The sequence below is a fragment of the Tamandua tetradactyla genome, chromosome 2, assembly GCF_023851605.1.
Source record: "Tamandua tetradactyla isolate mTamTet1 chromosome 2, mTamTet1.pri, whole genome shotgun sequence".
Taxonomy (NCBI): Eukaryota; Metazoa; Chordata; class Mammalia; order Pilosa; family Myrmecophagidae; genus Tamandua; species Tamandua tetradactyla.
The window spans coordinates 4,241,647-4,260,513 of NC_135328.1; the positions used below are offsets into that span (position 1 = coordinate 4,241,647).

Sequence of the window (18,867 nt, forward strand, 5' to 3'; positions counted from 1 at the left end):
AGGCCGGCTGGGCAATTTGGACCGGCACTCTCCCAGGCCGCGGTGGCCAGCGACCCCCCTTCCACGTGCGGTTTCCCGCGCCGACTGCAAGATTCGGATTGGCAAGTTAAAGGAGCCACAGCATCTTTTACTGGTGGGACCTGCAGACAGACAAGCGCCACGAGCGCCACCTACTGGGCAGGAAAAGAAATACAGAGCCCAGAGATTTCACAGAAAAACCTTTCAACCAGCCGGGTCCCACACCCAGGGAAATCTGATCAAATGCCCAGACACCAGCAGAAAATAATGGATGACGCTCGGAAAATTGAAGATATGGCCCAGTCAAAGGAACAAACCAATAGTTCAAATGAGATACAGGAGCTGAGACAACTAATGCTGAATATACGAACAGAAATGGAAAACCTCTTCAAAAACCAAATCAATAAATTGAGGGAGGACATGAAGAAGACATGGGCTGAACAAAAAGAAGAAATAGAAAATCTGAAAAAACAAATCACAGAACTTATGGGAGTGAAGGACAAAGTAGAAAAGATGGAAAAAACAATGGATACCTACAATGATAGATTTAAAGAGACAGAAGCTACAATTAGTGAACTGGAGGATGGAACATCTGAATTCCAAAAAGAAACAGAAACTATAGGGAAAAGAATGGAAAAACTGGAGCAGGGGATCAGGGAACTGAATGACAATATGAAGTGCACAAATATACGTGTTGTGGGTGTCCCAGAAGGAGAAGAGAAGGGAAAAGGAGGAGAAAAACTAATGGAAGAAATTATCACTGAAAATTTCCCAACTCTTATGAAAGACCTAAAATTACAGATCCAAAAAGTGCAGCACACCCCAAAGAGAATAGACCCAAATAGGCGTTCTCCAAGACACTTACTAGTTAGAATGTCAGAGGTCAAAGAGAAAGAGAGGATCTTGAAAGCAGCAAGAGAAAAACAATCCGTCACATACAAGGGAAACCCAATAAGACTATGTGTAGATTTCTCAGCAGAAACCATGGAAGCTAGAAGACAGTGGGATGATATATTTAAATTACTAAAGAGAAAAACTGCCAACCAAGACTTCTATATCCTGCAAAATTGTCTATAAAAACATTTATAGACAAAAAGTCACTGAGAGAATTTGTGACCAAGAGACCAGCTCTGCAAGAAATACTAAAGGGAGCACTAGAGTCAGATACGAAAAGACAAAAGAGAGAGGTATGGAATAAAGTGTAGAAAGAAGGAAAATCAGATATGATATATATAATACAAAAGCCAAAATGGTAGAGGAAAATATTATCCAAACAGGAATAACACTAAAAGGTAATGGACTGAATTCCCCAATCAAAAGACATAGACTGGCAGAATGGATTACGACCCAGCAATACCACTGCTAGGTATCTACTCAAAGGACTTAAGGGCAAAGACACAGATGGACATTTGCACAACAGTGTTTATAGCAGCATTATTTACAATTGCAAAGAGATGGAAACAGCCAAAATGTCCATCAACAGACGAGTAGCTAAACAAACTGTGGTGTATACCTACGATGGAATATTATGCAGCTTTAAGACAGACTAAACTTATGAAGCATGTAATAACATGGATGGACCTAGAGAACATTATGCTGAGTGAGTCTAGCCCAAAACTAAAGGACAAATACTGTATGGTCCCACGGATGTGAACCAACATTCGAGAATCAACTTGGAATATATCATTGGTAACAGAGACCAGCAGGAGTTAGAAACAGGGTAAGATAATGGGTAATTGGAGCTGAAGGGATACAGACTGTGCAACAGGACTGAATACAAAAACTCAAAAATGGACAGTACAATAATACCTAATTGTAATGTAACTATGTTAAAACACTGAATGAAGCTGCACCTGAACTATAGTTTTTTGTTTGTTTGTTTGTATCTTTTGTTTTTTTTCTTTTTCCTTTTTATATATATATATATTTTATTATTTTAATTTTCTTCTCTATATTAACATTCTATATCTTTTTCTGCTGTTTTGCTAGTTCTTTTCCTAAATCGATGCAAATGTACTAAGAAACGATGATTATACATCTATGTGATGATACTAAGAATTACTGAGTGCATATGTAGAATGGAATGATTTCTAAATGTTGTGTTAATTTTTCTTTTTTTTAATTAATAAAAAAAAAGTTAAAAAAAAAAAAAGTAAATACAGCTTACTATGTCCACTGTCATCTCGCTTCTGGGCCGAACACTGCGAGATTCACCCGGATATTCACCTGCAACCAAAATCTGGTGCATTCCCTCCGCTGTATAATATTGTTTCTTTCAATAAAGTACTATAATTTATCCTCACCTACTGACGGCAACTTGGTTTTTTCTTTTGAAAAAATATTCCTACAAGTTTCCTGGCGCATAGAAGCACACCATGCTCAACAGTATATTGTTAGAACCAGAACTGCCCAATATGAGGCATGTATACCTTTGCTTTACTCTGGTTTTAGAGTAAATTCAATTCTGCAGCAGTGATGAGTCTCCGATGCTTGACATCCTCATGAAGTCCTGATTTTATAAGACTCTTCATTTCTACCAATCTTATGAATAAACCACTGTGCAGTGGTATCATGCTACAGCTTCATTCTGCATTTATTTCATAACTAATCTTGTTTAATACCTTTTCCCTTGTTTGCTGTGCACTTGTATTCCACCGGAAAAGCTCCTTATTAGGTCTTTAGCCTATGTTTATTCTAGACTGCCAGTTTTTTCCTCAAAATAAGTGATTTTCTGGCCTTAATTTTTTCCCTATCCAATGTAATAAAAATGTTCTACTATATTTTCTTCTAAAAGATTTACAACTTTGCCTCATAAAATTACACCTTTAATCCATACAAACTGACTTTTGTGGTATGATATAAAGCAAGGACATAATGTCATTTTTCATACTAACGGTTCCTCAACATTCTGCTGTGTCACCTTTCTCATAAATCAAGAGTCATTAAATCATGTTTGTTTCTGTACTGTATTTTGTATTCTGTTTCACTGATCTATTTCTTTATCTCTACACAGTATTATTTTGTACTGGTTACAACTTCATAACATATCTTAATGTCTGGGAGAGAAAGTCCTCCCACCTTGTACCTGATCGTTTTCAAACACGCTTTAACAATTATTGGGTCTTTGCATTGCAATATAAATTTTAGAATTAGCTTTTCAGGTTTCAGAAAACTAACCAGGATTTTGTTTGGTATTATACTGAACTTATTAACACACTGAAGAGAACTGAGATTTTTAAAATACAATATTCCAATCTATGAACATGCTATATCCTTCTACTTTAGTTTTGTTTAATGCCTCTTCTGCTGGTTTCAATCTGTCGTGTATTCCAGAAAAGCCAAATTCTTTAATCCTCATTCAGTATTGCTGGGAAGGAAATTTTTGAGTGTTCCCATGGAGATGTGACCCACTCAATTATGAATGGTAACTTTTGATCAGATAGTTTCCATGGAGATGTTCCTCCATCCACTCAAGGTGGGGTTGCTTACTGGAGCCCTTTAAGAGGGATCCATTCTGGAAAAAGCCTAAGAGTCACGAGAGTGCATGCAGCTAGAGACCCTTGGAGATGATGAAGGAAATGCCCCCAGGGGAGCTTCATGAAACAAGGAGCCCAGAGAGAAAGACAGCAGACTCTGCCATGCTGGCCACACGCTTTTCCAATTGACAGAGAAACCATGACAGTCATCAGCTTTACTGAATCAAGTATCTTTCCCTGGATGCCTTAGATTGGACATTTTCATAGCCTTGTCTTAATCTGGATATTTTAACAGCCTTAGAACCGTAAGCTTATAACTTAATAAATTCCCCCTTTTAAAAGCCATTCTGTTTCTGGTTTATCACATTCTGGCAGCTTACAAGCTACAACAGATTTTGGTTCCAGAAACTGGTAGCTGCTGCGGTTTTCAAATATCAAACATGCTGGAATGGTATTTTAAGTGGAAAAGGGGAAGATTCTGCAAGAATTGTGAGAAGCTTGATAGAGAAGGCCTAGAACGCTTTAAAGAGACTGCTGGTAGATACCTCTGGCAAGACTCTAGACAGATATGAGGTGTGTGCTATATTGCAAACTGTAAAGAACATGATCCCTGTGTTAAAATGGCAGAGAATTTGGCTTTGGGTAGAAGGCAGATTTAAAAGCCATGACCTTGGATATTGAGTAAAAGAGATTTCCAAATTAAATGTGGAAAGTGCAGTGTGGTTTCTCCTTGTAGCTTATAGTGAAACGCAAGAGGAAAGAGATAAGCTGAGCACTGAACTCCTAGGTACAAAGAAACCAGAACTGGTGCTCTGAAAAAATGTGGGCTTCCAGAAAGGGAGACCCAAGATAATAATGTCTCACCTGAGGATTTAACCAAACATGGAAGCAGTTAGCAAAAAAGCCAGGACTGGAGATGAAGTTATCCAGGAAGGACTTGTGGAAACTCCTTTTGTCTGATGGGCATGATCCAAGTACACCGCATAGAAAGCCAACAAGAGTGCTGTGGGATTTGTATAAATGGAACCACTGATAGATAGTCTGCACTAAAAGTCTCAGAAAAGGGACAAAGTGAAGGTAAAATGTCTTTAGAGGCAGATCTATGGAGACTAAGGTCTGAAGTCAAGAAACCTCAGGCCAGGAGAGTGGACCCCCAAGCACTTGGAGAGGGTGAGTTTACCCCAATGGCAGAGGGTGGGCATTCACCTCCTTGTAGTGGAAGAGTTGTGCCAACTCAGGCCTTGAAGAGGATAGAGTACATTCATTCCTTGGGGATTGAGAGCATGACTGCCACCATATGGAGAGGTTAAGTGTGTGCCCCAGAGATGGTAGAGAGCCCAAGTGCACCCCAATGCTTGGAGAGAGCGGAGCCAAGAAAAAGGTGGTCTCCCTAATGTCCCCCAAGGTTGCATTCGGAGAGAGGTGAGCCAAGACCCTTGGAAAGGGTGGGACTGCCGCTTTCTAAAGCCCTGAAAATAGACGACTCTCAGACTGTGAAATCTAACGGAGTTTGCGCCACAGGTTTTTGAAACTGCTTGGGTCCAGTGACCCCTGTGATCCTTTCAATTTCTCCCTATGGAAATGGGGTATTTATGATTGGCCCTCCTGTGTATGCTGGCAGTAAATAATTTGTTCTGAGCTTTACAGGTCCAGAGCCAGAGGAGAATTTTGCCTTAGGACAGACCACATCTGTAGCTTTGATGCCATTTTGTACTGTTTTTGACTTTGTATTTTATTTGTATTGTTAGTGAAATGGTTTAAGGCTTTCTGATGTGTGATGTTGCTATGAAATTAATGTATTTTGCATTTGGAAAGAACATGTCTCTCCGGGGTCCAATGGATAAAATGTGCCAGTTTACATCTGTTGTGTATTCCATGAAAGCCAAGTTCTTTAATCCTCACTCAATATTGCTGGGTAGGAGCCTTTTCACTGTTCCCATGGAGAAATAACCCAACCAATAGTGGGTGGTATCTTTTGATTAAATGGTTTCCATGGAGATATGTCTCCACCCAATCAAGGTGGGGTTGCTTACTGAAGCCCTTTAAGAGGGAACTATTTTGGAAAAAGCTTCAGAGCCACAAGAGCACATGCAGTCCGAGACCTTTGGAGTTGATGAAGGAAAATGTCCCCAGGGGAGCTTCAGGAAACAAGAAGCCTGGAGAGAAAGTTAGCAGATGTTACCATGTTTGCCATTTGCTTTTTGAGTTGAGAGAAACCCTGAATGTCATCAGTCTTCCTGAACCAAGGTATCTTTCCCTGGGTGCCTAAAATTGGACATTTTCAGAGCCCTGCCTTAATTAGAGATTTTAATAGACTTAGAACTGTAAACTAGTAACTTAATAAATTCCCCTTTTTAAAAGCTGTTCTGTGGGCAGGCCATGTGGCTCTTGCCTGCCATGCTGGAGACCCGGGTTCGATTCCTGATGCCTGCCCACACAAAAAACAAAAAAAACAAAACAAAACAAATGCCATTCTGTTTCTGGTAAATGCATTACAGCAGCCTGCAAACTAGAACACCTCTCAAACCCTTTTAGAAAAATTGCTTAGATTAACTACATATGTCCAATATATTTATTTAAAAATATTTTCACAACTGTATTGCTAGGCACATCTACCTAGTTTTTTCTTATGAAGTAATTTCTTTCCTTTTTCTAGATGAGGACAGTTATTTTATTATTTTAACTGAGAAACATTTTTGGTCCTGTAATTTATACCATTATAGTTTAAGTTGATTACTTCTTTTGCATTGCTTAGTATTCTTTTAAAACTTTCTTGCTTTTTAATGTAAATATGTGATACTAAAAATTTTCTTCTAAGCCTCCTTTATATATTGCCCAGAGGCTCTACTTTCCATGATTTTCATTTTCATAATTTTCTGGATATTGTACAATATCAATTTTTATTTATTCTTTGATCAAATAGGTTTTAAAGGATATATTCAGTATTGAGAGAGACTGTAATTTTTTCGTATTTATACGTTTTATTGAACAATACTTCTACTTTGTGGTAATTATTGACATTTGCCTAAAATACATTTATATTTTGTGACTGTTCCAATGTTAGTTAGTAGATTTATTTTTTGTTTTCAGGTACAGAGCTTTGAAAGACAAATACTAGATTCATTTTATAAAATATGGTATTTATAACTTTGAGAGCAGTGGTTGGCAAACTTTTTCTGTAAAGGTTCACAGACTAAATATTTTACGCTTTGCTGTTCATGTAGCTTTTTTACAAGTATTCAAACTCTGCCTTGTAGTGTAAATATATAAATAAATGGGAATGGCTGTGTTCCAATAAACTGTTCTTTAATAAAATAGGCAGCAGGCAAGATTTCATCTGAAGGCCACAGTTTACCAAGTACTCATTTACAGTCTGAGTTTTTGCCTACTGACTGGTATGAAATTAGTGTATATTAAGTTCTCCTCTGTCTAATGTGTTTGTTTCTCCTCATTTCCTGAAGTTTGTTGTTTTGTGAATCTTGATAATAATTTATTTGGTGCACTTATTAAAAATTTTTATACCTCCTATTAAATTGTCTTCATTAGTATTTACAAATACCCTTTTTTCATCTATTTTTTGACACAATTTGAACCTTAAACAGAAATTATATAAATAAAATTTTATGTAATATAATATAAATATGTAAATAAAAATTACATACATAAAACTAAATTATTTTCATGTTTATTGGTTTAACAATTCACAACTGTTATTTCAAATTTCCCAAATTATGATTCATGTGTATCTCTGATGCGATCTGACAGCATTTTCTCTTAATATATGACTAATCCATCTGCCTTAGTTGACAGGGCAGATCTGTGTGCTTACTTAATGTTACATTGTGTGTATGCATAGCTCTTGTGCAGAAAAGAGTCAGCATAGAAGGTCTGAGACCACTATCCTTTCAAAAACCTACATGCAAGGTTGGCCCTTCGCTGGCATCTGGGAACTTAGATTTGAGGAGGTTTCCAACATTCCCAGAAATGATAAAAGTGTTCACTGGTTTCCAACATTTCCAGAAATGATAAAAGTGTTCACTGTGCTGAAACTGAAGAAACAATGTGATTTATACTAACAACCTATTTTCCTTCTAGAGTCTGGAATTTTGGTAGATGCCAGATAGAGTAGCCACATAAGCAACCCCCATTGAAAACCTTAGGCAATGAGTCTCTAATGAACTGCTTTGGGGGGAAACATTTCACACTTATGGTCACAACGTGTCACTGGGGTAATTAAGTATGCCCTGTGCGACTCCACTGGGAGAGGACTCCTGGAGCTCGTGACTAGTTTCCTCTGGACTTCATTCATCTAGTACACCATTTCCTTTCGCTGATTTTGCTTTGTATCCTTTCACTGTAATAAATCTCAGCCACAAATATGACTATATTTTGAGTCTTCTGAGTTCCTCTTGTGAATCATAAACACTGATATCAGCTTTCTAGAACAACATTTCTAAGTAACTTCGCTCTCATAAATGCATTTATCTTCTAATAATTAGGAAGGCTGTATTGGGCTATAATTACAGCATTATGCAATTCCTCAATTATCTATTTAATGGTATCTAGTAATTTCCTATTATATGATTGTTTCCTCTCTTTCCGATCCTTTAAATCCCACTTTAGTTGTCATATTAACATTTATTAGCTTTTATATTTTTACTTTAAATATACATCAAAGACTTAATTTTCCAGCTTTAAATTATATACTTAGCTCCCATATTTTCAAGATAGGCAATCAACATGCTTACATGTCATCTTTTTTATTAGATCTTCCTTCCACATTTTACTGGATTAAAATAAATAAAATTTATTATTCTAAAACAAAAATTTTAGAATTTTATTTCTAAAATTCCAAAGACCAGAGTTCTACAAGGAGAATGCTAAAAAATATTTCGAACCGCCCACCTCTAATTGATCACTTTGGGTTTAATTTCCTTGGATTCCTTTCTCCAGCACTAAAAAACTCACCTGTATAGCTCTTGTTTAGAAATCCTTCCTCTAATAACCATGGATCTTTTCCTTTTTCCAATGTGAAGATCAACTCTGGTTTTGTAAAGCAGTACCCTGTAGGTGGAAAATAATTTAGAACTACAGTAAGCTGCAAGGGCTTCACCATCTTGATGTGAAGGAAGCTACAGCTTCAGAGATGGCCTGTTGAACATACTCATCTGACTCTTTATGGGGGTAATGACAACAGAAAATATTTTCTTCTACTCAAAAAGGGCCAAATTTCTTAAATCCCTGAATTATAAACCAAATAATACCAAATTCTAGTATAGGACAAATTATCGTGTTTCAAAGAAGGGATTTCTATGGGACGTCCATTTCTGGCCATGATTTAGGAAAAGAACAATTTAATCCTCTGTAAGAAATATCTAGAAATCCATGCAAAATATATGAAAGAATAGCTTTTAGAAATTGAACAGCAAGCAGTACAAACCAGGGATTCTTGAAAACAAGGAAACAAAACACAAGGTCTATGATTCTCACAGAACACTGCTAAGTTTTTAACATGTGGAACATAAAGGACAAGCAAAATAGAGTCTAGCACATTCAGTAAGTGAAGAGACAGAAATGGAGGTTTAGGGAAGCCATCACAATTAGAATGTATGCAGAAAATCATCAGAAAAGGAAGAATTGTAAGTTCTGCAGAAGGTTTTCCTTAGGCAAGGTTGTGGAAAGAACTACTGGAAAGGAGGAAGTTGAAAAATCACTAAAGCACACACAGAGATGGGATATTTCTGTTGTTTTACCTCCCAAGGGTGAAAGGTGTCCTAATACTACAAGGGAATTGCCTAATTAGTACTAGGCTAAAGTGAGCTCTGAATCTAAGAAAATTTAAAAGCAAACCTTGAAAGGATCAAATTAATTCCAAGTATCTTAACTGCATTGCAGAAATGGTCCCCAAATGTTTAAAAGAATACCATAAATCCTAGCATTCAACAGTAAAATTCACAACATTAAGTAAAGAATAAAAAATTAACAGGTGTGAACAGAAGAAGGATACACGATTTTTAAAGAGAAGAAAAATCAACCAAAAGCAACAGAGTAAGAAATGACACACAGGATAAAATCAGCAGTCATGGTCATGAAAACAGCTATTTTACTCCATATATTGAAGAAGAGAGAGAAAACCATGAACAGAATGAGAAGATAAAAGTTATAAAAAGTTCCAAATTGAAATTCTACATATAAAAATAAAGTACCCAAAATGAGAAAGCAAACCTACTATGCTGGTTTGAATCTGTTATGTACCCCAGAAACGCCATGTTCTTTTAATCCAATCTTGTGGGGGATGGAATTATTGTTGAGTAGGACCTTCTGTTTAGGCTGTTTCCATAGAGATGTGACCCCATCCATTCCAAATGAGTCTTTTTTTTTTAACCACTTTTATTTTGCTTTTACAAATTGTTAAATTTTTTTAAAAATACCAAAAAACACCAAACACAAACATTCTTAACTTTCAATCATTCTATTCTACATATATAATCAGAAATTCATAATATCATCACATAGTTGCATATTCATCATCATGATCATTTCTTGAAACATTTGCATCTATTCAGAAAAAGAAATAAAAAGAAAAGAGAAAAAAAATCATACATACCATACCCCTTACCCCCTCCCTTTCATTGATCACTAGCATTTCAACCTAAATTTATTTGAACATTTGTTCCCCCTATTATTTATTTTTGTTCCGTATGTTTTACTCGTCTGTTGATAAGGCAGATAAAAGGAGCATCACACAAGGTTTTCACAATCACACAGTCACACTGTGAAAGCTGTATCATTATACAATCATGTTCGAGAAATATGGCTACTGGAACACAGCGCTACATTTTCAGGCAGTTCCCTCCAGCCTCTCCATTACAAGTTGACTAACAAGGTGCTATCTACTTAATGTGTAAGAATAACATCCAGTTACAAAATGGGAAAAAGACTTAAACAGACACCTACCAGAAGAAGAAATACGGATGGCCAAGAGGCACATGAAGAGATGCTCAATGTCCCTGGCCATTAGAGAAATGCAAATCAAAACCACAATGAGATATCATCTCACACCCACCAGAATGGCCATTATCAACAAAACAGAAAATGACAAGTGCTGGAGAGGATGCGGAGAAAGAGGCACACTTATCCACTGTTGGTGGGAATGTCAAAGGGTGCAACCACTGTGGAAGGCAGTTTGGCGGTTCCTCAAAAAGCTGAATATAGAATTGCCATACGACCCAGCAATACCATTGCTAGGTATCTACTCAAAGGACTTAAGGGCAAAGACACAAACGGACATTTGCACACCAATGTTTATAGCAGCGTTATTTACAATTGCAAAGAGATGGAAACAGCCAAAATCTCCATCAACAGAAGAGTGGCTAAACAAACTGTGGTATATACATACGATGGAATATTATGCAGCTTTAAGACAAGATAAACTTATGAACCATGTAATAACATGGATGGACCTAGAGAATATTATGCTGAGTGAATTCAGCCAAAAACTAAAGGACAAATACTGTATGGTCCCACTGATGTGAACGGACATTCGAGAATAAACTTGAAATATGTCATTGGTAACAGAGTTCAGCAGGAGTTAGAAACAGGGTAAGACAATGGGTAATTGAAGCTGAAGGGATACAGACTGTGCAACAGGACTAGATACAAAAACTCAAAAATGGACAGCACAATAATACCTAATTGTAAAGTAATCATGTTAAAATACTGAATGAAGCTGCATCTGAGCTATAGGGTTTTTTTTGTTTTTGTTTGCTTGTTGGTTTGTTTGTTGTTGTTGTTTTTTACTATTACTACTACTTTTATTTCTTTTCTTTATATTAACATTTTATATCTTTTTCTGTTGTGTTGCTAGTTCCTCTAAACCGATGCAAATGTACTAAGAAACAATGATCATGCATCTATGTGATGATGTTAAGAATTACTGAGTGCATATGTAGAATGGTATGATTTCTAAATGTTGTGTTAATTTCTTTTTTTTTTTTTTTTCCGTTAATAAAAAATAAAAAATAAAAAATAAATAAAAAAAAAAAAAAGAATAACATCCAGGATAACCTCTCGACTCTGTTTGGAATCTCTCAGCCATTGACACTTTATTTTGTCTCATTTCACTCTTCCCCCTTTTGGTCGAGAAGGTTTTCTCAATCCCTTGATGTTGAGTCTCAGCTCATTCTAGGAATTCTGTCCCACACTGCCAGGAAGGTCCACACCCCTGGGAGTCATGTCCCACGTAGACAGGGGGGAGGATGGTGATTTTGCTTGTTGTGTTGGCTGGACACAGAGGCCACATCTGAGCAACAACAGAGGTTCTCATGGGGGTGACCTCTTAGGCTTGACCTATCCTTTTTCATATGAACAAACCCCAAGATTGGGGGCTCAGCCTATAGCTTTGGTTGTCTGCACTGCTTGTGAGAATATCAAGAATTCAACTTGGGGAAGTTGGATTTTCCTCCGTTCTCACCACTCCCCAAAGGGGACTTTGCAAATACTTTTTTATTCACTGTTCAAATCACTCTGGGATTTATTGGGGCATCACTCTGTACAAACCAACAAAATCTCATGTCCTACTCTAGGTTCCATGTACTTATGGTGTTCACTTAAGCTGTCTACATAAGTTACATTAGGAAATACACTAGCCAAAATACAAATTTTGTACCAAATAAACCTTTTTTGCTTTAGTCTCACATATAAATTAAAAATTTAAAATATTAATTACCATCTATTTTCAGCACCTGGCAGTAATGACATTCCTTTGTTCTTCCTCATGCAAAAACATTTTTTAAATTTGTACATTTAGTCACTATCATTATACACTCTAGGCATTCCTAGATTATACCATTTCACTCTTTATCGTCTATCTTTCTTTCTGATCTCATTTGTGCCCCCAGCTCTCTGCCCTCTATCATTCTCATATTCAGCTTCATTCAGTGTTTCAACATAATTGTATTACAGTTAGGTAGTATTGTGCTGTCCATTTCTGAGTTTTTACATTCAGTTCTGTTGCACAATCTGTATCCCTTCAGCTCCAATTACCCCATATCTTAGCCTATTTCTATCTCCTGATGGTCTCTGTTACCAATGAAATTCTCCAAGTTTATTCACTAATGTCAGTTCATATCAGTGAAACCATACAGTATTTGTCCTTTTGTTTTTGGCTAATATCACTCAGCATAATGTCCTTAAGGTCCATCATGTTTTTACATACTTGATAACTTTATTCTGTCTTACAGCTGTGTAATATTCCATCGTATGTATATACCACAGCTTGTTTAGCGACATCTCTTGATGGACATTTTGACTGTTTCCATCTCTTTGCAATTACAAAGGCTGCTATAAACATTTCTGTGCAAATGCCCATTTGTGTCCTTGCCTGCGGAGTCCTCGGAGTAGATACCTAGTAATGGTATTGTCAGGTCATATGGCAATTCTATATTTAGCTTTTTGAGGAACCGCCAAACTGCTTTCCACAGCGGCTGTACCATTTGACATTCCCACCAACAGTGGATAAGTGTGCCTCTTTCTCCACATCCTCTCCAGTACTTGTCATTTTCTGTTTTGTTGATAATGGCCATTCTGGTGGGCGTGAGTTATCTCATTGTGGTTTTAATTTGCATTTCTCTGATAGGCAGGGAAATTAAGCATCTCTTCATGTGCCTTTTGGCCTTTTCTGAGAAGCATCTGTTCAAGTCTTTTTCCCATTTTGTAATTGGGTTGGCTATCTTTTCGTTGTTGAGTTGAACAATCTCTTTATAAATTCTGGATACTAGACCTTTATCTGATATATCATTTCAAAATATTGTTTCCCATTGTGTAGGCTGATTTTTACTTTCTTGATGAAGTTCTCTGATGTGCTAAAGGGTTTAATTTTGAGGAGTTCCCATTTATTTACTTCTTTCTTCAATGCGCTTGCTTTGGGTGTAAGGTCTAGGAAACTGCCTCCTAGTATACAATTTAAGACATTTCCTGACATTTTCTTCTAACAGTTTAATGGTCTTAGATCTAATGTTTAGGTCTTTGATCCATTTTGAGTTAATTTTTGAATAGGGTGTTAGCGATGGGTTCTCTTTCATTCTTTTGCATATGGATATCCAGTTCTCTAGGCACCATTTATTGAAGAGACTGTTCTGTCCCAGGTGAATTGGCTTAACTGCCTTATCAAAGATCAATTGTGCACAGATGAGAAGGTCTATATCTGAACACTCTATTCTACTCCATTGGTCAGTATATCTATCTTTATGCCAGCGCCATAATGTTCTGACCACTGTAGCTTCATAATACGCATTCAAGTAAGGTAATGTGAGACCTCTGACTTCATTTTTTTTTCTCGGGATGCTTTTAGCTATTCGAGGCACCCTGCCCTTCCAGATAAATTTGGTTGTTGGTTTTCCTATTTCTGAAAAGTAAGTTTTTGGAATTTTAATTGGTACTGCACTGAATCTGTAAATCAATTTAGGTAGAATTGACATTTTAACTATACTTAGTCTTCCAATCCATGAACAAGGTATTCCTTTCCATCTGTTGAGGTCTTCTGTGATTTCTTTTACCAATTTCTTGTAGTTTTCTTTGTATAGATCCTTCATCTATTTGGCTAAATTTATTCCTAAATATTTTACTTTTTGGTTGCATCTGTAAATGGAATTTTTCTTGATTTCCCCCTCAGACTGTTCATTACTAGTACATAGAAACATTACAGATTTTTGAGTGTTGATCTTGTAAACTGCCACTTTGCTATACTCATTTATTAGCTCTAATAGTTTTGCTGTGGATATCTCAGGATTTTTGACATACAGTATCATATCATCTGCAAACAATGGGTGTTTTATTACTTCCTTTCCAATTTTGATGCCTTGTATTTCTTTTTCTTGTCTAACTGCTCTGGACAGAACTTCAAACACAATGATGAATAACAGTGGTGATAGTGGACATCCTTGTCTTGTTCCTGATCTTAGGGGGAAAGTTTTCATTTTTTAACCATTAAGGATAATGCTAGCTGAGGGTTTTTCATATACTCCCTTTATCATTTTGAGGAAGTTCTCTTCTATTCCTATCCTTTGAAGTGTTTTCAACAGGAAAGGATGTTGAATTTTGTCAAATGCCTTTTCTCCATCAACTGAGATGATCATGTGGTTTTTCTGCTTTGATTTGTTGATATGGTTTATTTCATGAACTGATTTTCTTATGTTGAACCATCCTTGCATACCTGGGAAGAATCCTACTTGGTCATGATGTATAATTCTTTCAATGTGTTGCTGGATTCGATTTGCTAGAATTTGTTGAGGATTTTTGCATCTATATTCATTAGAGAAACTGGTTTGTACTTTTCTTTTTTTGAAATACCTTTGTCTGGCTTTGGTATGAGGGTGATGTTGGCTTCGTAGAACGTTAGGTAGCTTTCCCTTCTCTTCAATTTTTTTGAAGAGTTTGAGCAGGATTGGTATTAATTCTTTCTGGAATGTTTGGTAGAATTCACATGTGAAGCCGTCTGGTCCTGGACTTTTCTTTTTGGGAAGCTTTTGAATGACTGATTCAATTTCTTTACTTGTGATTGGTTTGTTGAGGTCATCTATTTCTTCTTGAGTCAAAGTTGGTTGCTTATGCCTTTTTGAAAGTTGTCCATTTCATCTACATTGTCATATTTATTAGCATAAAGTTGTTCATAGTATCCTGTCATTACTTCCTTTATTTCTGTGGGGTCAGTGGTTATGTCTCCTCTTCCATTTCTGATCTTATTTATTTGCATCCTCTCTCTTCTTCTTTTTCTCAGTCTTGCTAAGGGTCCATCAATCTTATTGATTTTCTCATAGAACCAGCTCATGGTTTTGTTGATTTTCTCAATTGTTTTCATATTCTCAATTTCATTTATTTCTGCTCTAATCTTCATTATTTCTTTCCTTTTGCTTGCTTTGGGGTTAGTTTGCTGTTCTTTCTCTACTTCTTCCAAGTGGACAGTTAATTCCTCGATCTTTGCCCTTTCTTCTTTTTTGATATAGGCATTTAGGGCAATAAATTTCCCTCTTAGCTGCATCCTGTAAGTTTTGATATGTTGTGTTTTCATTTTCATTTACCTCGAGATATTCACTGATTTCTCTTGTAATTTCTTCCTTGACCCACTGGTTGTTTAAGAGTGTGTTGTTCAGCCTCCACATATTTGTGAATTTTCTGGCACTCTGCCTATTACTGATTTCCAACTTCATTCCTTTATGACCTGAGAATGTGTTCTGCATGATTTCAACCTTTTTAAATTTATTGAGACTTGCTTTGTGACTCAGCATGTGGTCTATCCTTGAGAATGATCCATGAGCACTTGAGAAAAAGGTGTATCCTGCTGTTGTGGGGTGTAATGTTCTTTAAATGTCTGTTAAGTCTAGCCCATTTATTGTGTTATTCAAATTGTTTCTTTATTATCCTCTGTCTAGATATTCTGTCCATTGATAAGAGTGTGTAATTTAAGTCTCCAACTGTTATGGTAGATGTGTCTATTTCTCTTTTCAGTGTTTGCCGCATGTATTTTGGAGCATTTTGGCTCGGTGCATAAATATTTATGATTGTTATGTCTTCCTGTTGAATTGTTCCTTTTATTAATACATAATGTCCTTCTTTGTCTCTTTTAACTGTTTTACATCTGAAGCCTAATTTGTTGGATATTAGTATAGCTACTCCTGCTCTTCTCTGATTGTTATTTGCATTAAATATCTTTTTGAAACCTTTCATTTTCAACGTATGTTTATCCTTGGGTCTAAGATGTGTTTCCCGTAGACAGCATATAGGTGGGTCCTGTTTTTTAATCCATTCTTCCAGTCTATGCCTTTTAATTGGGGAGTTTAAACCATTAACATTTAGTGTTATTAGTGTATGGGTAGTACCTTCTACCAATGTGCCATTTGGATTTTATATATCACATCTAATTTTTTTTCTTTTTACCTTTACTGACAGTCTTCCTTTCTACACTCTTTTCCATACCTCTCTCTCCTGTCTTTTCGTATCTGCCTCTAGTGGTCCCTTTAGTTTTTCCTGCAGAGCTGGTCTCTTGGTCACAAATTTCCTGAATGATTTTTTTGGTCTGAAAATGTTTTAATTCCTCCCTCATTTTTGAAGGACAATATTGCTGGATATAGAATTCTTGGTTGGCAGTTCTCCTCTTTTAGTAATTTAAATACATAATCCCACTATCTTCTTGCCACCATGGTTTCTGCTGAGAAATCTACGCATAGTCTTATTGGGCTTCCCTTGCATTGATGGATTGCTTTTCTCTTGCTGCTTTCAAGACTCTTTCTCTCTGACCTCTGCCATTCTGATTAGTAAGTGTCTTGAAGTATGTCTATTTGGACCTATTCTCTTTGGGTTACGCTGCACTTCTTGGATCTGTAATTTTAAGTCTTTCACAAGAGTTAGGAAATTTTCAGTGATAATTTCCTCCCTTAGTTTTTTTCCTCCTTTTCCCTTCTCCTTCTGGGACACCCAAAACACGTATATTTGTGTGCTTTATATTGTCATTCAATTCCCTGAGTCCCTGCTCATATTTTTCCATTTTTTCCCCTGTATTTTCTCTTGCTTGTCGGATTTCAGATGTTTCATCTTGCAGTTCAATAATCCTATCTTCTGCCTCTCGAAATCTAACATTGTAGGTTTCCATTGTTTTTTTTCATCTCTTCTACTGTGCCTTTCATTCCCATAAGTTCTGTGATTTGTTTTTTCAGACTTTCGATTTCTTCTTTTTGCTCATTCCTTGCCTTCTTTAAATCCTCCCTCAACTCACTGATTTGATTTTTGATGAGGTTTTCCATGTCTTTTCATACATTCTGAATTAATTGTTTCAACTCCTGTATCTCATTTGAATTGTTGGTTTGTTCCTTTGACTGGGCCATATCTTCAATTTTCCTAGTGTGATTTGTTATTTTTTGCTGGCATCTAGGTATTTAATTACCTTAATTAGTTTTTTCTGGAGATTGTTTTCACTTCTCTTACTTATGGTTTTCTTGCTGGATGAATCTGTTGCCTGCCTGTTGTCTGACATTTAGTTCAGCTTTTTCTGGACCATTAGCTTAGGTTTTGTTTAACAGAGGAGAATTTTTCAGTTCTTGTTTTGTTGTTTCTTGTCCTGCTTGTATGGTGCCTTTTCCCCCCTACCCTTAGGAGGGTCTACTTAGGTATTACAGACCCCAGTTGGATTTCCCCAGACCAAACTGGCCTTCTGTCTGGAGCAAAGATTCACGTGCATCTGTTTTCCCTGAAGGTGCAGGTTGAAAGACTTTCCTGTGAAGTCTCTGGAGTCTGTTTTTGTTATCCTGCCCAGTATGGGGACCTTGTCTGCCTGCAGGTCCCACCAGCATAAGATGATGCAGTACCTTTAACTCTGGCAGACTCTCCGGTTCTGGGTGGGCTCGCAGCCAGTCCAGCTGGTCCAGACTGGGGTACGCTGCATGTCTGGTCACTGACGTGGCCCCAGGAGCTATTCTGTACTGTTCCTGGTTATTTAGTAGCTGTTCTGGAGGACGAACTAAGTCCCACACCTCGCTAAACTGCCATCTTGGTACCTCCTCTCTCCAAATGGTCTTAATTTGCTAACTGCAGTCCTTTGAGAGAGAGACATTTTGGAAAAAGCATTGACACCTGAAGATTGAAAATGCCTTGGAAGAGGCTAAGCTAAGAAATGAAATCCTGAGTTTGCCCTGGAGAACTTAAGAGAGGACCTAAATATGCTTAGAGAAAGAAAATGCCCCAGCAGAAACCAAAAGGACCCACAGGAGCTGAACCATTTTGAAACCAACCCAGCAGAGAAGGGCCAGCAGATGTTGTCACGTGCCTTCTCATGTGAAAGAGGAACCAGACATCATCTGCCTTTCTTCAGTGAAGGTATCCTCTTGCAGATGCCTTAATTTGGCCATTTTTATGGCCTTAGAGTTGTAATTTATAACTTAATAAATTCCCTTTGTAAAAGCCAATCCATTTCTGGTATATTGCATTCCATAAGTTTTACCAAACCAATCAACCAACCAACAAACAAGAAAACACTGGACAGGATTAGTAACAGCAAACACCACATAAGGAAAGATAAATGACACTGGCAGAATGCCAAAGAAAAGTACTAATTAAATGACATTGGCAGACTGACAACTTTATAAACAGAGCATCTATGACCTGTAGATATATCAAGCAGTTCTACATATGTATGACTGGATTTCCAGAAGAAAAAGAGGGAGCAAGAAACATTGTAAGAAACAATGGCCAAACCATTCCAATTTTGATGAAATGTATGTAACTACAGATCTAAGAAGCTAAATGAACGCCAAGCTGAAGAAACATGAAGAAATTCACACTAATATAACCAAATTGCTAAAAACTACTGATGAGAAAATCTTAA

The 18,867-nt window shown here is 36.9% G+C and overlaps 1 protein-coding gene and 1 long non-coding RNA gene across 2 annotated transcripts in view; one reads left to right on the plus strand and one right to left on the minus strand.

The window, feature by feature from the left end:
• LOC143665607 (uncharacterized) overlaps positions 1 to 18,867 on the plus strand; it is a 53,178-nt gene that overhangs the window by 12,897 nt on the left and 21,414 nt on the right. The window lies entirely within an intron of this gene.
• ZNF782 (zinc finger protein 782) overlaps positions 1 to 18,867 on the minus strand; it is a 46,159-nt gene that overhangs the window by 12,301 nt on the left and 14,991 nt on the right. The window contains exon 2 of the mRNA XM_077139164.1: positions 8,463 to 8,558. Coding sequence (XP_076995279.1) covers positions 8,463 to 8,558 — 96 coding nt within the window. The remainder of the gene's footprint in view (positions 1 to 8,462; positions 8,559 to 18,867) is intronic.